At 42.2% G+C, this 23,058-nt stretch overlaps 1 protein-coding gene across 2 annotated transcripts; it reads right to left on the bottom strand.

The window, feature by feature from the left end:
* Positions 1-628: 628 nt before the first annotated feature.
* Positions 629-20,993, bottom strand: LOC133403578 (high affinity choline transporter 1-like). 2 transcript variants are annotated; one of them, XM_061678551.1, is made up of 9 exons: positions 20,613-20,993; positions 13,520-13,740; positions 13,309-13,422; positions 10,659-10,814; positions 6,976-7,124; positions 5,364-5,507; positions 5,005-5,158; positions 4,680-4,897; positions 629-3,429 (listed from the first exon to the last, which is right to left on the bottom strand). In XM_061678551.1, exons 2-9 carry the CDS (start codon positions 13,701-13,703, stop codon positions 2,899-2,901), a joined length of 1,650 nt encoding a protein of 549 aa, XP_061534535.1. In that variant the 5' UTR covers positions 13,704-13,740; positions 20,613-20,993; the 3' UTR covers positions 629-2,898. The 2 variants fall into 2 exon arrangements, with proteins under 2 accessions (XP_061534535.1, XP_061534536.1); XM_061678552.1 differs by having other exon boundaries at positions 13,520-13,716.
* Between the last annotated feature and the right edge of the window lie 2,065 nt (positions 20,994-23,058).

Here is a 23,058-nt window from a genome sequence, read left to right as displayed (position 1 = left end):
TTTTTTAGTGTCATTACATGACATTTTAGCATTCTTTGCCCTCTTCTCTCTATACATGTGTTAGACTTTGTGGCATTATCTTCTTCTGGACAATGTTTTGGACTGTGGAGAGCAGATAAAGACACAAATTTGACAAGTCTGAGCTAAAGAGGACAAGCAGCAGCCTGTCTTATCAGTCAGCCGCAGACGTTTCTCATGCAAATATGTGTAATATAATATACAGTCGACACCTCTCGACTTAGCTGATTGTTAACCTCCAGCTACAAGTCATTTAAGTGCTTCAGAAGTGATAGACCACATGTTCATCATCCCAGGGCTCCGAGCATGTTGGGTGGCCACGGGCAGCCCCTCCTGTGAGGTAGGTGTGATAACCATTAATCCACTGTGCTGTCAGCATAGTGTTTCTTTAAGTGCTATTGCCAGTTACTGGCCTGGCATGTGTGTTGCATCACTTTCAGACAATGAGCCTATCTCGAACGTATACAACTGATTTGACACAACTTGGATATGTTTTCACACCCCTTATTTTATTAAGTTCATTAATCCAATTCACTCCCACCCTTTTTCCCCCCCCCCACACAAAGACATTTCCTTGCAGTCGTGACAAAGAAAGCAAAGTAACTCGTAGTCATTTTTAAATCAGCTTTTATTCTGACAGAAGCTCACCCCATGGGGATTTACATTAATCGATTACAAAGTAGGACCTTGCCAAGTGGCAAGAGAGAACAGCCTTCGCGAAAGTTCAGTATACATACAGTTACCGACAATAGACATGCATAATAGTATAAAACCACATACAGACAAGGAGGGAGAAATAAAGTAGAGCTTACTGTTTATTAAAAAACTAAAACCAGTTAAAGGTGTCAATGGATGACCTTTGGAAAACTCCAACATTGGAAATAAAATATTACTACTCTAAAAGTGATCAAATAAATGCAAAATGCCACACAAATACTCCACAATTAAGGCATATTTGTCCATTGGTAAGGACTGCTGGCTGAATATCTGAAGTTGCATGTAGTGCTATGGGGAGCAGTGTTCATTGTGATGACGATAACGACATGTAACATGCGGCAACACTGCTGAAAAGTGCAGGCCAATCATAAAAGGCCAATTGCAACATAAAGTGATAACAGGTCTACATTCATTTTCCATCAAAATTGAGGGTAAATTTTACATTGTTCACTTGAGCTAGAAATACACATTTGTGTTGTTCCTCTAAAACTAACGCATGGCAATCCACCTTGATATAAAAATAACAAGAGTCAATATATAAAATTGTGATTAGGCTGTACAAGTGTATAATACATTTAGAACTCACATCTCTAAAAAAGATGCATGCAATGAGTTCTGTTTTGATTCTACAAGAAGTCTTTGGAAAACAGATTTTGACCATCTGACAATTTGTTTTGAATGGCATTCAGAGTCATGTGTGGAGCCGCTACACAAGGTATTCTGTATACACCCGTTTCATAGTATCAATTGAATCAACACTAACAGGCGAGGGAGACCAGTTTCCAGTGATATTCACGTAAATGGTAGTTTAGATTGTCACACACAATAGTGCCTTATTCAATAAAATGCTTGGAGGCTCAGAACAATACAGTGATGAAACAAAGTGAAGGCTCATCAGTTAAAAGGAATATACACAATGGGAATTCGCTCCTTAAAACATATCAAAACAGGTTAAATTAAACAGATGTCAGAACAATGTTTAAATAGCGTGTTTCTGCACATTTGTGTGCAGTATGTGAGTGTTCATATTTGTTTACATTGCCCAGCCGGCAACGTGACTGACTGCATCAGGCAGGGTGGGACACCCTGGGAGGTAATAATACAATGGGAGCTTTCCAACTGGCCCGGCTGTTGACAGTGCTTCTGCTTGAGAACGATGTATTCACATTTTGGACATGTTCACATAACTGGTGATGCTTTCATTGCACGTCAAAGAACAAGTCGTCAAGTTTATTTTCAAATCAGCGTACCTTGCTGTTTTATACTGGCAAGGCTACAATGCAACATGTAGAAACAATGAGGTTGTTCACAGGTTCTAGTTTGGTAGGGGTGTTTCTCCTGATGTGAGCCAGCTGCAGCATTCATGAAATCATTTGGAGTGACAATGCAAATACAAGTACACGCTAACTGCACTGAAATTCATTTCATAATAAAGATTGCCTTTTGCAGTTCTGTTTCTGGAGTGACAATTTGGACTGGTACGTTGCAAGAAACAAATGACCTGTAGAACCTGTAAAATTGTAACACGGAACTGTAAACGATTTCATTTCTTTTTCAGTTGGACTGAATATTCCTTTTTTTTGGTGCAGACGGCCGAAAAAGTGTTGCAAGTGCACTTTTTGTCAAGGGACATTTGAATAAAAAAAAGGAACAATATACTTTCTAGTGTGATAAAATATATTTCTACAGATCTGTACAAATCCCAAATCCATTAAACACAAAACACTTTATAAATTCCAATACTCATCTTTTCCAAATGGAAATGATTTTAAAAGGCTGCGCTCCTTCTGTCCATTTCAGAGATGTGTGATTACCTGATAAGGCTCAGTAATTATTGGATGTTTTTAATAAATCACATTCTATGCTATACTGGTTAATGGGTACTTTACTATCATACACAAGCTAAGTTGACATTTTGTGTTGTTTTTGGTTTTGTTTTTTTTTTATTGTAGAAGGAAGCTGATAATAAAGATGGGTGCGAGAGGACTCTGGGGACATATTGCCAATGTGGGTCTGTACAGTATGTGACACAAATTCACTGATTCTGTCCAGATTCTATTGACAGTGTTAAGCCCTTGTTGTTAATGGCCCTCTGCCAACTCCTGGCCAGCAGACAATCGTGTCTGCCTCCCGTCACGGCCCATCTTTAGCCTGTGAGGCCCCTCAGCAGCTGGTGGTGTCCAGTAGCTGCTTGGATACGGAGAGCTCTTCGTTGTCTTCAGGGGTCCTCTCTTCGACAGGCTTGTTTTGCTCGTCTTTGACCTTGTACACATCCCACTTCTCCGGCAAAAGCCCTTTGTTGAAAAGTTGAGCCATCAGCCAAGAGATGACGATGATGGTGACCAGCGAGCCCAGCATGATCACGGTGCGGAAGGGGAAGAACTGGGTGAGCTTGCCCTCAGCATCCAGCCGGCAGTTGGGAAAGTGGATGACGGGCGGCAGGCTGACAAGCGGCTCCCCGCTCAGGATTCTCATGGTGATTCCCATTAGGAAGCCCACAGTGGCCCCGTAGCCATTTGACTGCTTGAAGAAGAGGACGCAGACCAGCTGAGGGAACATGATGGTATATGACATGTCCACACCCACGAGCCAGAAGACCAGCACACTGCTGTCCAAGAAGGTGAGGCCAGCGCCAGCCAGACCGACAACCACCACTGAGATACGAATCACCCACTGCATCTCACGGTCTGACGCCTGAGACAAGAGAGAGACAGCGCTTCAAAATGTGTTTTTCAATGCAGGATCATCTACTGTAGTCTAGAGGTCATAACAGAGACTCAATAACCAAACATAAGCCAGAACAGTAAACATGTCTCAATACTGGGAACATTGTTTAGAGACCTCGTGAAAGAGCCGCTCATTGTCAGACAGAAAATATCAGAAACAAGATTCAATGTGAGCAAGCGATGCTGATAGCTACAGAATAGTTGCTTTGTTTTATCATCACCAGATATTACAAAGTACCATTTTTCAGTGTTTGAACTATGTCCATGTGGGGTAAATTGAGTTTTTAACATTGGGAAATGCGTACACTTCTAAAACTGTATAGTGATGACTCAATGTTTATTTTATCCATCCATCCATCCATTTTCTGAGCCCCTTACCCTCACAAGGGTCACTGGCGTGCCGGAGCCTATCCCAGCTAACGTCAGGCAGGAGGCGGGGTACACCCTGAACCGGTCGCCAGCCGATCGCAGGGCACATACATACAAACAAACCGTCTTTGTTCCGAAGATAAACTTGAATGAACCGAGTGGTTCATTCATGAAGTCTGATGTTTACAGGTCCAAATCAGGTGGCTACGCATAGCTGATTTCAATGTCAACATAATTATCCATTCATAGCTATTACTTATGATCATATAGTCGCATACCAGCCATAACGATATGTATAGTTGCAGTCGCTTAGATCCAGTTCAAGAGCTGCAGCTAAAATGTTGCCTTTATCAAGGTAATAATACTCACTTTCAGTGTAGTTGGCAGTAGCGTATAACATCAGTGTCTCATACTGAGGGTTGTTTCTCACATCTTGGTTAACTCAGTTACGTACATAGAGTCAACGATATTCGGAACAGCTCAGTATGTAGCACTGAAGTTCTAACTAAAACCACAATAATGACTAATGAATTAAATTACTGCTCTCTGACAATGTCAATCAAAAGTGAACATTATTATCTGTATAAAGGCAATGTGTCTGGGTTACTTACAGTAAGAAGATTAAAACATTAAACATACTCGAAGGATACATAGTAATGTGATGTGTTTCAAATAAATACACCTAAACTAAAAACAACAAAAACTGTTTTATATTAATGCAGTAAGCAATGAAATGTACGATTTACACACAACTGCATGCTCGGCTTGCTAATAACACTCTAGCAAGTGCACCTTTTTTTTAAGAAAAAGAAAAACCTATCCTAGGACACACACCGTTGATATTCTCACCTGCTTCCGGATTATGTTCTTGTAGATATTGGACGAGAACAACGACGCAGAGGACAGCAGGGCTGAGTCCATGGAGGACATGACAGCAGCAGCTACAGCTCCGATCCCGATAATCGACACGTAGGTGGGCGTGAGGTACTGCAGGGAGATAGGGAGGATAGAACCTACTTCGCCACGTTCATATGGAGTTGGCAGCCCATAGCGTGTTGAGTTCCAATCTAGGGAATGGTTAGATGAGGAGATATCATCAGGAATAAGGAAGAGTTACAAATAGAAAAGGCTTAAATGCTCCTGCAATAAAGAGTTCAAATATGTTTAGGTGTACCAGTAGATGCAGCCACTGCTCCCACGAGCACAGAGGGGATACCCAGCACCAGGCAGAAGGCAGAGGAGGCAAAGCAGGTTATTTGAGCCTGGGTGTAAGATGAGGCTGCCAGGATCCTCTGGTAGAACGCTTGGTAGGCCAAACCACCGAGAGCCTGTCACAAACAGTGAATATACATTAAAATATTATCGCTGCCCTTTTTCTTTCCATCCACAACCTAATGAACCCTGGGAATTAACAGCTGGCATCAATTTCGTTTGAAGCTCCTTTTGAGGCAAGAGTCATAAAACCCAGCATATTGCGTCTCATGAGCTATTTGCACTGTCCAATGTGTATTTATAAAGTCCTCCATGACTCACCAGGAGCATGAAGTCGTCAAACCACTTGCCGGCTTCATCGAGGTTCACCGTGCCAACCCAGGGAGCCTGGAAGGTCTGGTTGTAGGCCGTCAGCGAAATGTCCAAAGAGTGAGGATTGGTCAACAGGAAAGGGACACACACCCACTGTGTACACAAACACAAAACTAAGATGATCTGATTATGGACTTAGTGGAGGATGTTTGCGGTCTGTCTGGAAATTAGAATCAAGTCTTAGCCAGGCTATGATCGACTGTTACACTATGTTTCGTGACAACTATCAAAGAATCACGGGGTTGATGGAAGAACTTTCCCAAACTGTGAAACTCATGTCAGGCTAACAAATCTCAGAAAATATCAAGGCTTTCAATTCAACAACAACTCTGCCAAGCGCATCTGCTCATAACGATCATGAACTTTCCCGAGAGAAACTAAATATAGCCTGTGGCGGGGTTCGTCGATCAGCTCCGGTTACGATGATGAAGACCTTTTCAGCTCAAACGTTATTTAGGCTAATTAATCATGCGGGGAACATGCGCAAGACTGCTATGGTGAGCAACAAAATAGAAAATAAGAGCTACTGTGACAGCTGTTCCTAGATGGCGACATTGTTAGCGATTAGCTAGTCAGCACCTAAAATAGGTTACCAACCAGCCCAGCCTGTTTACTCGACCACATATTGCTCAATGGAGACCCTGGAGGTGAAATATTTGAGTGGATTATACACGGGAATTCCCTCAGACATTTTAAAGGAGCTATTTAAAGCTGAAGAATAAGTGAGTTCATCTACTAGCAAAGTCATCATCCACTTTCTTTACCGCTTATCCTCACTGGGGTCGTGGGCTGCTGGAGCCCATCCCAGCTAGCTTCGGGCGGGAGGCGGGGTACACCCTGAACCGGTCACCAGCCAATCGCAGGGCACATACAAACAAACAACCATTCACACTCACATTCACATTTACACCTATGGGCAATTTAGAGTCCTCAGTCAACCTACCACGCGTGTTTTTGGGATGTGGGAGGAAACCGGAGTGCCCGGAGAAAACCCACGCAGGCACAGGGAGAACATGCAAACTCCACACAGGCGGGGCCGGGGATTGAACCCGGGTTCTCAGAACTGTGAGGCAGATGTGCTAACCAGTCGTCCACCGTGGCCCCACTGCACATGTCACACATTTAATGTGATCCCGTTACGGCAAACGTCTCCGCGCCCTAAACTGAAAGTGACGTCATAGGATGAGACAACCAGATATAAACACATTTATTTTACTCATCATTAACTATTTTCTTCATCCTGCTCATCTAAAAATATATACACATGATTTTTAATCTTTTATTATAACATTCTCTTTCATTTTCTTCACTTTTGTCTTTTTCAATGTTTCAATCAAATTCAGCAGTGGGGCGCCGCCCTCGCGCCCTCTATTGACTCTTCGCGCCCTCTATTGACTCTTCGCCACAGGTAAAACTGCCGAGTAAGAGTGTGAAAGTGTTGTGTGAATGGAATATTTATCATTTTTTTTATTGAGTGTTTTCTGATAATACTCAGCAGACAACAGAGAAGACAAGGTTGTCTGACTTAGTGACTGTAAGAGAATGAACAGATGCTCCGTACCAGGCTGACGAAGATGAGGATGAGCTGGATCACATCTGTATAAGCCACAGAGTAAAGCCCTCCCAAGAGCGTGTACACAATGGCAACCACGGCGGAGATGATAATGGAATAGGCGTAAGAAAGGTCCAGGATCACAGCCATAGTTCCACCTGGAACAACACAGCATAGTGATGAGCACCAGAGGACGGATGGGGCAACACTTGCACATACATTTATCACTGGAGACACATGCAACTTATTTTTGTGACGGGTTTCAGTTATTATGTTCTCAACCTCTCTTTTGCTTTTAAATCGTTTCTCTCACACAGACACACAGACAACATATGTGCATGCATCCACTTTTAATGAGCCATGTAATTACATATATTTTTGGTCTTGTTATTTAATTCATATGCTGAAAAACAACGTATTACAATTGCATAACATAGCATTGCATTACTAGTCATTTAGGTCAATAATGTTACACTTGGGTAGAGAAAGTTGAGTATTAAACATCTTTAAAACAAATCCTAATGCAACAAGCAGACATAAAGCAATAATATTAAAAACAGAACCATAAGAACAGAAGCAGCCTATTGATTGTGACTCCAAAACCCTTCATAATAAAAACTGATCATTACAAATTCAAAACACAATTATGGAAAATAAAGATGGGTTTGTAGTAACGAAACAACTGAAACTGTAAAGAATGAGTGAATGCAAATAAGTGAGTAAAAAAAGACATCTTGTTACTCAAACAAGGCAAGCAAAACGTCACTACCTTTACTGTCTCTTCTCCCACATTGCCAGGGTCCCCCCAGCCGTAGCCTGCAGCCACACCACAACAATGCCCTTAAACAGAGAAGTGTCAGATCTGCACCATCGCCACTTACCACCCTCTGACCTACTGTACCCACCCCTAACTGATCCCAACACACTTATTGACAAAGCACTTTCTCACTTCTTTGTATTTAATGGTAACTTGACTGCTACAGTTGGATCGTTCACTCTTCTAGTCCATACCCACCCGTCCCACTTAATGCATTAGTAATATTAGTCTATTAGTCATTACGCATCTACACAATCCCTTGCCTAATAACCTTTACATAACTTTGACTGCAGTCATCAATAGTTTGTTCACACTTGGCACTAAAATGCCAAAATGTGCTAGGTGAGCTCAGTGTAATGGTTTTAAAGCACAAGACATTGTGTACTCCACATTCACATGTGCTGAGTGACATAAAATGAAACTCTGGGTGACAAGACTCCAAAATGCCACAGCCACCTTTATTTGCTGTGGGGGGGATATTAATTTCCTGTCTCACTCCAAGTTCCTCAATGAAAATAAATATTACCTTTAACTAAAGTATTCATATTGTACATATAAAACAACCCAATTGTGAGTGTACGTACGTTTTGGGGACAAAAGCTGTCTTCTTGCAGGGCACTGAGCTACAGGTAGACGCCAATAAATAGATCAAATGGCCCCAATAATGTTTTTTAGATGCCTTTAAGAGAAGTCTAATGAAAAACAGCAGTAGTTTTTCCCTGAAAACACTTTTCACTTCAGTGAATCTGTGTGGCCCCGCTATATTTGACCTAACTTTGAATGCCATCATTATGATGCTGTGCATGACTTTTTTATTACCAACAGTCATAGTTACCTCTTGAATTTATATCCTGTAAGGAAAGTGAGGTTTTATTCTGATGCCAGCTGTGAACTCAATCACTTTGGATACATTCTTATCACGTAAGACCTCCGTTTCTTTTATTACCTAATTGATCATTCCTGTTTGGTATCCTTTCCAGTTTTAGGGGCATATTTATTATCGCTTGTGTGTTGAGCTGTGCCCTTTGCCGCAGCACTAAATTTAGGATTGAAAAAAAAAAAAAAAAAAAAAAAAAAAAAAGGTGAATGAGAATCGGGGGCCCTCTTTGGCTCCGTGGGCTGCACGAGGGTAGGCCAGAGAAAAGGGGTTACTCAAATACCCCCATGTTGTTTTTAGATCCTCTGCCTACCCAGATACGCGTCTGTGTGGGTGAACAAACACATGTACACATGCATGCACACACACAAACATACACTACTTTCTACCTTCTTCATAAGTATGTGCTCGGTACCCATTTCCTTCCCTGCAGAAATTTGACTGGCTTTGTACTGTTGATACTGGATGAGCCCTGAGAGCATATGAAGTCTGCCTTCATGCAAAATTCTTTCTCACACTAAACCATTATACAAAAAAAGCAGACCAATGATGCCTAGTGTATAGAACAGATACAGTAGTTTACAGTACCCTCAGCCAAAAGCTGAGCATACGGTCTAGTCTAGAGCGCTTTGTGTGCATCTGCTTTTGTCTCTGTGTGTGCAACTGTGTATCAAGCTATGCACAAACTTGGGATGCACAGCAGTCCTCCAAATGTCAGGAGGTTTGACTCAGGAGTGAGGGGTCCACCCAGAGGCTAAACTGGTTTAATTGGTTTGGACAAAAAACGTCTCATGAACAGTCCTATTTACTCTTCCTTTTGTGGAGTGTCAGCACAGTCAACAGAGCTACCATGGTGTCTCAAACAAAGATTTCACATGAATAAACATTCTACAAACACACACCCGCCTACATGACGTTATGTAAAGGCAGGGATCATTGAACCTGACAGTCAAATAGAAAACTCTCATGATATGAACAACCTGGTTTGAATAATTGATCACCTTTCACAATCAACAGGCTGCTCGAGGTTTAACCTGCTTTTTCAAATACCACTGGAAAAGAAGACAGCATTAAAACACACACACAAAAACATCACGTACAAACACACAAGCACATTCGCACTGCACAGCATTGCACTTACATCCACCATAATGCTCACATAGACACACATACATACAACATACAGCATACAGAAATAACAGTGGGAATTGCAGTACAAAATATGATAGCTCATAAAGGAACAATGTAATAACAAATTACAGTTCATTGTAAAAATCTCATCAGTGCAAGTGAAGTCATACTATACTGGACAGCAGGACTTCACAGGTTAACACACAAGCAGAAATAAAGGTACTCATGATTTAGTCCTGTGTGCATAGTTACAACAAGTATAAAATAAACAAATAAATATAGAAAATAAACACTCCATTCACCATGCACATTTGAGTACCACTACATCAATGGCATGGCTTTAGCCATCCATCCATTTTCAGAACGCTTATCCACGCTAGGGTTGCGGTGTGCTGTAGCCTATCCCAGCTGACTCTGGGCAAGAGGCGGGATACACCCTGAACTGGTCGCCAGCCAATCGCAGGGCACATATCGACAAACAACCATTTACATTAACACCTACGGACAATTTTCTGTCTTCAATTAACCTACCATAAATGTTTGCGGCAGGGAAGTGGAGTACCCGGAGAAATACCACGCAGGTACGGGGAGAACATGCAACTCACAAAACACAGGAAGGCCGGAGCCCGGTTTTGTGCCCACGGCCTCTGAACTCTGACGCAGAGGTGCTAACCAGTTGCCCACCGTACCGCCTTGCTATGGCCTAATTAAAAGAGAATCCTATCCCTGAGGATTTTACCTCATTCTACGTGTACTACGCTGACAATAATCATCCAGTTGTTTTTGTCCAAGTGTAGCATTCGTTGTGTGCCTAGATTTGTTTATGTCTGCATGACGCATGCAGTTCTGCAGTATGATGGAACTCACCCAGGCTGACAAGTGTGCGTGACACCCACAGAACATCAGCGATCAGTGCAGGAAGGATCAGAGCATTGCTCAGGAAGTTCCCATACTTCTTCTGGAAAGGGTCCATCATAGTCACATAATTGTTCTCTCTCATGGGCTTTGCAAAGAAAAAGCCACCTGGACCATAAAAGAAAGCATTGGTTTGACATACTGGTGTTAGGCTATACCAAAGATACAACATATCATATTTCTATCAACGGAATCCAGAATCAGAAGACGGCAAGTGAGGGTTCAGGAAAATGTTGACATAGTACAGAACAGGGATGGGCAACTGGCAATCCGCGTGCCACATGTGGCCCACACCCACAAGCGGAGTGGCCCCTCCATTAATTTTGGAACATTATAAAAATGCTTCCTCCACCATACATAAAGAGTTTTAAGTGGTTGTAACACCATTCAAAACTAAATGGCAGCCTTTGCATAGTAGCACTTCCACAGTTTCTTGTCCAATAGAGAAGAATATAGCGATATGGTCAGCCATGATAACATTTCAGAATCAGAATTAGAATCAGAATCATCTTTATTTGCCAAGTATGTCCAAAAACACACAAGGAATTTGTCTCCGGTAGTTGGAGCCGCTCTAGTACGACAACAGACAGTCAATTTACAGAACACTTTGGAGACAGAAAGACATTGACAAAAAAAAAAAAAACAGTCACTGAGCAGTAAAGGGTTGCTAGTTATCTGGTAATGCCGGTACTTTTTTTTTTTTTTTTGACAATTGTGCAAAAAGATGCAGAGTCCTCTCGCACTTTGAGCAGTTCGAATGACTAATATTGCAATAGTCCGGTGCAATGACCATTGCGCAAAGGGCGCTGAGTCTCCAAGGAGTGTATGCGGTTTAAAGTGACGAGTAGTGCGATAATCAGTAGTGGGACAACGTTGGTTGTGCAAATGTTACATTTGCCATGCTGGTAAGTCGCTCAAGTAAATGAAAACTGTTTCATCATGTGTAAGAACAAGAATTGATTGCATAATTACCAGGAAATGCACACTAGCATAGCCTGGTCAGTCACTCGGTAATGCTATCCTTTGCCCGGCATTTGAACTGACTGGGATATTACTGTCACGCACAAAAGTCAGTCATGGTTTTGTCACGATTCCATGGTAACAACATGCAACATAAATTTAACCCGACAGTCAATTAAAACACACATTCAACGTACTGCAGGTCACATAAACACATTCAAAGAATGTTTAACAATCTTATTCGGGAACTGAAGAGCGGCCAATCGCAACAAAAGTACACAGACAGCAATTTTTGTTGTTGTTCTGCACTAGAACCATTTGACATTTCGTTTAAAGTGCATGAGGAGTTGTGTCCTCCACAAACTTGGACATATGTAACGCCATTAAAAGCGACGCAAACCCATATGGTGGACGAGCAGCTGTTGGGACGGATGGCGGACTCGGCATGCAAGGGAGACGCAGTGGCTTTTGCAAGGGCTCCTTCAACAAAACAGAGTGAATTTTCCTGCTCTATACCGCACTGTACCACACAGGCGAGTGAGCCGGCCCATTAAGAGATTCACAATATCTGGTTATTTTGTTGTTTGCTTCAAACCCTTTGTTGTTGAAGAATGGATCATTTATACATGAGCATAAAATATATTATGATAATTTGATGTATATTAGTTCAATTTAAAAAAAAGACGTACGGTGTGCACATATTTTGTTCATATTTAAAGTGGCATTTTTGTCATACATCTGATTAGGAAGTGCATGGTCCTTTGTAGCTCACTGGTAGCACTGACAAATGTTTTTGACCACCAACGTCCTTTAAGTTGCTCACCCATTAAGGAAAACAAGTGTTCTCTCTAGATAATAAAATGCTATCAGCTGAACCCAGGCGACGGCCAACAACAGAGCAGGGCACGTTATCGGTCCCAATTTCTCATAACGCTCACACTATGCTGACCATTGTGACATTGGCCTAGCGTGTTGGTCATGTCACCTGTTGCAAATGTTTCAGCGTGTGTGTAACGGTCAGCAATTAGAGGTCTCTTTGGTACAAGTCATCACTTTGCACCTGTTGCCTCATATTACCATCCTAAACTGATTTCTCGTGGTCCTATTTTTAATACAGCAACACCTTTATAGGTTTGTGCAGTCAAATAGCCGATGTCTGTCAGTGGTCAACACTATTATTTATATAAATAACAGAAAACATAAGTTTGGAATGGAATGGATGAAATTGCTTTTAACCAAGTCGTAAAGTTTTTTTTGTTCATGGTTATTTGTGTAGATTTGCACCGATTTATTTTTTATCCTACTGCAACACGCTGTGAAACGAAGAATGATGACGAATTCGAAAGAGACCAACTTGAGAGGAGAATCCCATCCCCTTGAAAAAAAATCTTCCAGATCAAGTTGCATTCACAAAGGGGAGTTTAGAGGTTACATAATGTACAGCAGGACATGCTTGTCAGCATCTAATTCTACTGGCATTTCCTGCTGCTTGCTGGTGTCAATTCCAAAGCCTTCACACTTGTGTCCAACTGTGCCATCTATCATTTGGCCGAGTTAGTCATCAGGAGACGTTGGTCAAAGATTGGGATAACTGAGTTTTTTAGTTCTTGGCTTCAGCCTTTGTGTAAGGAGTAGTACTCACCCAAGAAGAATGTAACCACATAAGGCACCGGCATGAGAGCCCACACTGCTCCTAATGTCGGGTTGTATGTGGCTTCAGCTATACCCAGGATAAAACCTCCTCCTACCCATGTGGCTGCAAAGACAGGTTTTTTTTTTTTTTTTTTTTTTTTTTTAAATACCATTCAGTTGTTATTGGCTTTCTTCATACTGACAGACCACCAGGTTTTTACCTGTAAGAGTGAAGATGCCCACGAGTAAGTTGATCTTCCTTCCAGCCAGTAGTGTGATCTCCATTCCATCTCCTTGCCACTTTTTCTCTTCTCTCCTGGAGCGCATGGAAGCCCAAATGCCAGTTCCCAGGATCAGCAGGTAGAAGGCTGCCATCACCACTAGACCCTCCACGTTCAACGTCATGGTCAGTGTCTTTCTGTTGGACAGGAACGCCGTGTAACTACACAAAACAGACAAATTGCAGATGCGTTCATGCAAAGAAAATGTAATTTATTTCAAAATATGTCTTAACTTGGTAAAAAGAAAAAAAGAAAAGAAAAATACTGTCAAAGGGGAGTGGTTGTCGTGGGTTTTAGTTAGGATAATTCTTATGACAATTGTTAAAAATATTCACATGGAAGAAAGGTGTAGATGAAAACATGAATACAGAGGGAAGGATGAAAGTGGAAGAGTAACTACAAGTTTTCTATGAAAAGCGGCAGGAGATGCAACAAGGAAAAAACAACGAGCAGCCGTATGTAAATGAAATGGCTCTACTTTCTTGGCAGACAGGAGTATGGGGTAAGGTGAAGTCAGTATTAATGAGGGGATTTAAAAAAACAAAAACATATTTGTAGTTGTTGGGCAAACAATGAGAAACAAAACTGGCCAAGTGGATCTCGCTTTGTCTGTGGCCGTACTTAAAAGAATTGGTGGACAGTTGTTGTCCCTCTCGTCAGTGGTTTGATGGCCCAAGTTTTGAACCCGAACACAGGGAAGTAGACACAACTCAAGAGACATATTAGTTCATGAGATGGGGACATGTACATTATTTATCACGGTCAAGTTCTTCTCTGTCAATTTCGACCATATACTGTATCCAACTGTTAGAGATCCAAAACAACTTCCGTGATCCATCAGAATTACTGTCTTGGAAAACATGTTTTTAAAAATTCTACTTCAGACACGAATTCAAACAAAAACAAAACAAGACATGCCCCAGGCTCAGTAAAAACAATAAAAATGAAATGAAATAAACAACACACTTTTCCAATAACTCTCTCACAAAAAAATACTAGTGTAAGCTCTGACTCAGAACTCACAGCTGTCAGAAGAATGTATGGACATTCACTTGAGAATGGGTATAAGAGAAAAAAGGAAATGTTTGTCAAGGGAAGGGATTGCAAAACACAAGCCAAAATGAGCGTGTGTGTGAGTGTGTGTGTGTGTGTGTGTGTGTGTGTGTGCGTGTTTATGTGAAGGCATGGAAGGAATGGATGAGGAGCTGGGACAGTTGCCAAAGTCAACAAATGCTTGAAAAACTCACTCGTGTGGCCTGTGTGATCTACAAGCGTGTACGTGTGCACACTTGACTGTACAGCTTTTATCACAGCACGCATTACAGAGCTCAAAACTGTACATGTGTGTCTATTTCATAAAGCAGGAGTTAGTGCACTATGTTTATGCGGGACAAAAAGAAGAAAATGTTTTTATAGCGCCATTAAAATCTTTTGAAACGTTCCAGTCGAAGTATTGGCACAAACACATTGGAAACACATTAAAAGGTTGACTGTGTGTTGCATAAGTGATGGTATACTTGGTATGCTACTTTTAAAAGTTAACTGAATAAAGCACAGTAAAAACAATGTCTGGAATCAGTCAAAGAGCAGTGTTACCTACGTGCAGGGGAAGGAGAATTCCCTTTAAAATGTTGTTATTTTTTATTAGCTTGTAAAGCACAGCTCACAACGAGTGACACAATCACCCTTCTGCCAACCACATTTGAATTATGTACATCTATTGAATGGAAAAAGAAACACACTTAATAGCAACAATGTTTGCTACAGCCTATGTACTCACATAAGGTATTTGCACATTTGCGTCAAGGTTTCTACAAGTTGAACTGGTGAATCTTAATATTGAAAATGATGTTTGTATTTGTGGTTTTCTGCATTTAAACAAGTGCACATTTTATTGTTTGCATATGGTTATGTTGTTTGAGAGAGAGCCTCCTCCTTGTATGTACGCAAGATATTTCACGTTGGCGTGAGCCCCGGATTCCTTCTTGGGGTTTGGACCTATTTAGAAGTTGAGAGGAAGGGGGACTCCCCTTGTATGTCTCCCTCGTGACACACTCCACACACAGCAGGACCTGGCCAGTGATTGTGCATCGTCTGCCATTTCTCAGTGAGACTGGATATACAGGACTCATGTTACGGTCTTCTTGAAATACAACACAAAAAAAGTATTGCCCTAAGTATTTCAAGTGATTCAGTCACATATCCTTTGGCATCCTGGATACTCTTTCATCTTTAGGTTGTGCTGATTTTCAAGTCTGGATTCAATAGAAGTTGAATAACTCCAATATTTGCATCCTATAGAGAATCATGAAAACGACTGAAATGATGCCAAGTTATTATTTAACCAACATGTGCTGGAGACAACTTTCCAGCCAAGCTGTAAAACTGGGGTCAATGAACTGAAAACAAAAGTATGTATTTTGGCCATTAATCATGCCTCTTGACAGTATAATCCCTCAGCCCATGTGAATTGGTGTACTATCATGCATAAAATAATTCAAATAAAATACAGCTGGTTCGCTACAATGGATGCACAGAAGCTATGGGGAGATGTGGCTCTGACTGTCTCTCACAAACAATTGGAAATGGTTTCCAAGTGCCCCACTGACATGAAGGGCAAGGTCATAGTGTGTTACCACGCGTTATTTGTTTGTCAGGATCATACTTGAAAATGTAGGTTTTAATGGTCTCATTTGGTCTTGTTGAACATGTTTCTTGAATAAACTTATCAGCTGTCAAAGAGAACCCTGGCTGTCACATGGCTGAGCTATTGGCTGTCAAATTCCTTCCTCACTTTTTTATAAGATATGATGATGAACAGTGGAATGGTGGGTGACCGGTTAGCACATCTGCCTCACAGTTCTGAGGACCGGGGTTCAAATCCTGGCCCCGCCTGTGTGGAGTTTGCATGTTCTCGCCGTGCCTGCGTGGGTTTTCTCCGGGCACTCCGGTTTCCTCCCACGTCCCAAAAATATGCACGGTAGGTTATTTGAAGACTCTAAATTGCCCGTAGGTGTGAATGTGAGTGCCAATGGTTGTTTGTTTATATGTGCTCTGCGATTGGCTGGCAACCAGTCCGGGGTGTAACCCGCCCCCTGCCCGAAGATAGCTGGGAAAGGCTCCAGCATGCCCGCGACCCTTGTGAGGATAAGCGGCTCAGAAAATGGATGAATGGATGGATGGATGGATGGATGGATGGATGGATGGACGGATGGATGATGAACAAGGGAAAAAACATGTACGCAGTCTCTTGTTTGAGCTGAAAATGACTAATGGAGCTGCAAAATTACAATAAAGGAGTGTTTTAACCACAGAGCTAATAAAACAGCAGTAAGTAAACCATTCATTATGTTTTATAAATCCAAAGCTCTAGACGTCTTCTGAATGTTGGCCAGTTGAAAGATGATTGATTTGGGTTAAAATAAAAACAGTGCCCATCTTATCTTTGGGACAATTATTATTATTTTCTTGTCACTTTCACGGTCATACATACAGTAAGCATTTACCACTTATGGAGGCACATGTTCAGGGCAGCTGGCGGCACTCTCACGTGTATGCTCCACCACACACGTGGGATAAATAATATTTAATTGTACTACCTCTGTAGCTATAAATTGCGCTCACAGTCTGGCCCCAAGTCTTGTGTTGGCTCCACATGTATATCTCTATCTGACTAGCACATGCACACTAAAGTTGTCCTGTCCTGGTTAATGTGAAGTTACCTCGAGGCACCGCGTAATCTGCTACTGCACATCTGTCCCCACATTATCAAGATGACATAATTTGTCATCAATAGTTAAGGAATCCCACTCCTCAGCCTCCCTGGTAAGGTCTATTCGGGGGTTCTAGAGAAGAGGTTCCATCTGGAATTCAAACCTCAGATTCAGGAGGAGCAGTGTGGTTTTCGTCCTGGCCGTGAAACAGTGGACCTGCTCTATATACCCTCAGCAGGGTCCTCGACGGTGCATGGGAGTTTACCCAACAAGTCTACATGTGCTTTGTGGATTTGGAGAACCGTGTCCCTTGGGAGGATCGACCGTGTCCCTTGGGAGGATCTGGGGGTGGGGGGTTGCTTCGGGCGTATGGAAAGGCGGACTAGACCCTGAACTGGTCGCCACTCCGTTGCAAGGCACATATAGACACAGACAACCAATCGCAGTCAGATTCACACCGTCGCTGAGTCGCATCTGAACCCATGCTGCCCACACCAGACTGTGTCATGGTCTGTGTTCTGGTTTGGTTTGGAAATTCAGCTACTGTGGCTCGAAGTCAAAGAAGAAGAAGAGGTGGAACGCGGATTCTTCGGCAGAAAGAGAAGAGGAAAGCACAGAGCCTAGAACTGAATGTGGGGACTTTGAATGTTGGGACTATGACAGGAAAATCTCAGGAGTTGGTTGACATGATGATTAGGAGAAAGGTTGATATATTGCGTGTCCAGGTGGAAAGGACCAAGCCTCTAACGTGACAGATTCCTGACGTGACAGACTCAGGCGAGTGTACCATTACACCATCAGTGATTGGCAGTTTACTCAACTGAGAGTTAAGAATGTCGCAATGCATGATTCACAAGGTTCACTCCCCTGCAGCTGTCTTGACTTCTGTTTGCTCTGCTTGGTTCGCTTGACATCAAAGATAGAGCAATTTTTATTTACGACATATTATTACATAATTTTAATAGCATTATCAAAATAGTTTGGAACTTTTAGGTTGATGAGTCATCTGTTGACACTTTGGTACAAAGTTGGCTATACTCTAATCTTGTTAATACAGGTTTCACAATGAAACCAAACCACCTGATACTGTAGATAATGTAACCACAAGAGTCGTTAGCGTTAGCATTACCTACAAAGACCAGAAGTTGTAGTTTCTCCAGTTTGGTTAATTTGTTCCATAAAAATTCAAGAACTCACCAAGTCCAAATCTAAATTGAAGCAAAAATAATTAGTTTTGATAGAAACATCTAGGAAAACAAAGTTTTCTTATTAAAAACAATCAAATTATTTCAGGAAAATGTTATGGTATGACACTAACCTAACCCTGTTCATAGTCATAGTTGTTTAAAGTTATACCTGTCCAGCTAACATCATCAGTGACTTTCCATAATCTGTCAAACTTGAGAACAAAGCAGAAACTGAGCGATCAAGAAAGCAATATGCTTCAAGTTCTTGTGCGTCAAATGAGCGCGTCCATCCTATTGTCAAGGCAAATCCCACTATCCATCCATCCATCCATCCATTTTCTGAGCCGCTTCTCCTCACTAAGGTCACGGGCGTGCTGGGGCCAATCCCAGCTATCATCGGGCAGGAGGCGGGGTACACCCTGAACTGGTTGGGGCAATTTAGAGTCTCCGATTAATGCCTGTTTTTGGGATGAGGGAGGAAACCGGAGTGCCCGGAGAAAACCCACGCAGGCACGGGGAGAACATGCAAACTCCACACAGGCGGGGCCGGGGATTGAACCCGGGTCCTCAGAACTGTGAGGCTGACGCTCAAACCAGTCGCCCACCGTGCCGCCCAAATCCCACTAGTGTCTTCAAAATAGCAATGTGCTAAATTCCTTGACACGACCAGCAGGGCGCTAAAGGGATTCAGCCACTTTGGAACTGTACCATGCGAACAATTTCTGAATTATTGCAGTGCAAAAGTTATCCACCAGGTGACAGATGACACCTTACTTAGATAGGACAGCAAGGTTTTGAGCTCGGTTAAAATACAGAAGAAGAAAAAAGTGACTGCTAAAGGCTTTGGCTCACCCTCTATAGAGCCTCAATCCATTTCAGGTCTTTCATCCCCATGCAGAGCAGCAGCAATTGGACATATCGACTGTTGACAGTACACGGTATATTTGGCTTCACCTAGTGACATTTGAAGTTGTTGCATCAGAGGGTTCACTGTAACCTTCGGCAATGTTTGGCTGGCAGACAGCTGGCACAGCATTTATTTATTGCCAATGTAACTCAAGTATCTTTAGACATGAGGACACGGTCTGTCTAAATAAGCCGTGTCCTTCTGATACAGGTGCAGAAGGGTGACTTGGCAAAGCCCAGCTACGACTTTCTATGAATACCTTCCTCCCTAGCCACACGTCTCCATTTCCCTGCCTCTCAGTACTTTTCCGCTGCTGCTCACCACTTCTCCATCCCCACGTCTGCAACCGTCCAGATAGGTTATCCGCTGCTGTACCGACAAACTCGGTGCGAAGATATATGTGCAATCGCGCCTATTATACACACCAAAAAAAGACAAAACTATGCTTTCTGTTGATGTGTTCCTTAAACACCAACTCCATTGTTTTTTAAGAGAAAGAATACATAAGGGCCAACAAAATTGTTCACACGTGGACTGACAAATACTACTCTCGCGCAACCTTTATCTTAATTGATTTACTGACTATTTCTTTGGGATACATCCAGCCCAAGACATCTTAGTTAAAGCTTGAGAAGCTGCTTTAGAATCAAGACAGCTGTTATCTTGGTAAGACATGAATTACTTCTAGGAATAAGACGTTTACCGCCACTGAAGTTAAAAATATAGCCTACACTTGTGAGCAAGCTATAAACCCACCACAAAAAGCACCAGTCACATCACATTTCTAATCAGTTTGGGAATTGGCAGAGGTTGGATTAATACACTGAAATCTGTAACAGCTTTTCCAATTATTTGTGTTTTATGAAAGGGTGCCCTCCAAGCCTATCAACAGTTTTTTGTGTTTTTTTTTTTTTTTTTTATCCCCCCCAGTCTAAAATCACGTCAGTTCCCGCCTCCGAGAGATGCAGTGGAAATTTAATCACAATCACTGCGAGATACAATTCCAAAAAGATAGACAAACTGGACACCGCAGGGAAGGCCGCAAGAGTCAATGTGGCTGCAACAGTGTCACTCAAGGCTATTTAGAGCAAAGGTATGTGTGCTGCCCCAACTTGATAAGAACTATAAAGCGGCCATGTACAGTACGGACATACGGAACCATGTAAATGAGAGCAACATGAAAACTCTGTAATGCGCACGGCAATGTAACAAAATAGGATACTAACCCAAAAGCGGCGTCACTCAGATCGTCTCAGGTCTTTGCGATGGATGGCTGGAAGAGAGAGATGCTATTCTTGCAGGTCACAGAGGACAACAGATGTTCGAGTCCGTCCAAAAAGGGAGAGAAAACAAAACAAAACAAAACAAAACAAAATCATGCATTCAACTGGACTGGTGTCACTCACTGCTCAGATAGAAAACAAAGACATGAAAAAAAAAAAAAGAATTATATGTATTTAACTAAATGTTGATTAAGTGGTCTTTTGTTAATATGTATATATATATATATATATATATATATATATATATAATAAAATAAAAATGATGATTTACGAGTTGAGGTTCACTCATAAGGAAGACTCAACGAGGGAGGTTGGAACTCTCTGGAAGCGGCACTCTCGCCTTTCTTTTAAAGCTCTCCAGGGGCGTGACCAAGCAGCCGAGTGAAAAAAAAAAAAAAAAAGGGGGGGGGGGGGTACGCGACTACTCCGACCTGATTGGTGACTGGTCCGAAGCGCCTGTCGACAGCCAATTATCTGCGTGCACAATGCATAGGAGGCTCGGCCCACGTGCAACAGCGATCCATATGGGGATGACTTGATTGTGGAGTGACACTATGGCACCTCTCGCTGCTCATGATCAGCTCATTAACCTGCTTCTCTGCTTCACACTCTTGCAGTCAGCCCCCCCACCCCCACACACAGACACACACACCATCCCCTTCTCAAATGGATTCAAATAATGTTAAGAACATCTCTTTTGGAGGGAGCTATAATTATTGAATGTTTCCTTCCCTTAAAACATAAAATAAAGCACTTAGCTCAATGTCTCACCTACCTGTTGTGTTTCACAGTGACTGAACAGCCAGCCTGACATATCCCACCAAGATCCTCACACACCCACAACATATGGGAGAAAAACATTTCCTCTCCCAGACTGCCCACTTTGTTGCCCCCTTTCAGTATGATTGGTGCGTAGCGTGTGGATGTGGGTGCCTCCTTGCTCAGGACTTCCACAAAGCCCCCCTTGTTTCTGTCCATATGGTTTTGTGCATGAAGTATTGAGTAAATCACATGGGGAGAAACTTTGCTGCAGCAGTGAAGAAACGCGTTCGCGAAAGAAATGCGTTCTCCCAGGCAAATCTCCCCCCTTTCACTTGAAAATAAAAATTCAATCTTTTGCCTCCAGCCTACACGGTAAAAATCATTGCACCACTCAACTTTAAATTTCCGTTCACAAGATTAAAGACAGTCACTGATGGTGTAGCGGTACACTCACCTGACGTTTGGTGCGGGCAGCGTGAGTTCAGTTCCCACTCAGTGACGGTGCGATTGTTAAGTGTAAATGGTTGTCCGTGTCTATATGTGCCTTGCGACTGACTGGCGACCAGTTCAGGGTGTAGTCCGCCTTTCGCCCGAAGTCAGCTGGGATAGGCTCCAGGGCCCTGCGACCCTAACCAGGATAAGCGGTGTTGAAAATGGATGGATGGAAGATTAAAGACAATTTTGCAAAAAAAAATAAAAAAAATCAATAAATGGCTCCACATGATCAAAACATTTCAATTGTAATATCTGCCTTGCAAACACTAATCCAAACACTGTGTAAAGTATCCAGATACATTTCTGAATGAAGTATTTAGTAGCTTTCAACTTTGTGGGAACAGTTAGGGGAAGGCCCTTTTCTATTCCAGTGTACAAAGCAAGGTCACACAGAATAGTTTAAGATAGTGGCGACCAACGACACTATATACAGTATTTCTTCCATTTTCCCTCTGTTCGTGCAGTGATTACACAGTTCAATATGTTTATACTGTAGGTCCAACAATCACCAACCAACAATCTTGTCAAAAGCCGAGTCAATGAATGCAGATGCTAAACACTAACATAATTCATTTTGCGACATCCGATCAAACTTTAAACAAAAATTACAAACAACTGTGAAAGGTAACGTAGGCACCGCCCTGGCACCACAGCTGACTGAGGTGGAACGCTCGCTCCGATGGAAATTTACAAGTCAACAACTTCCCAGCAGGCATTACTTTTGATACGTGCCATGACCTTGAAAAGAACAGTCAGTATTGACTGTAAGATACTTTGAAACGCAAAGGACATTAAAGTCACCAGTGGTGCGAAATGAGTTGTCCACATTAAATATATGTAACTTAATAGGGGGGAGTTTAGTAGGTAGTTAAAAAGAAATAAGGTTCATGAAAAGAGATTGTGTGAGAGATTTTCCTATTGGCATACTGTAAGAAGTATCAGAGCTGAAACAAAGCTAGTTTCAAATGGGAACTACAACTCACTCTGCTGTATATTTTGCATTGTGCATCACAGAACCATGTCACACACATGTAGGCATGCATGAGAGATGTCAGAGTGGAAGAGGCGCGCAAACAGCGCCGCGGCACTTGAGCTGGGGGGGCTGGCGATGGTGCTTAGCTCAAGGGCACCT

The sequence above is a fragment of the Phycodurus eques genome, chromosome 6, assembly GCF_024500275.1.
Source record: "Phycodurus eques isolate BA_2022a chromosome 6, UOR_Pequ_1.1, whole genome shotgun sequence".
Classification (NCBI taxonomy): Eukaryota; Metazoa; Chordata; class Actinopteri; order Syngnathiformes; family Syngnathidae; genus Phycodurus; species Phycodurus eques.
The sequence above is the reverse complement of the archived record's forward strand: the minus strand, read 5'-3'. Positions and strand labels throughout refer to the sequence as shown.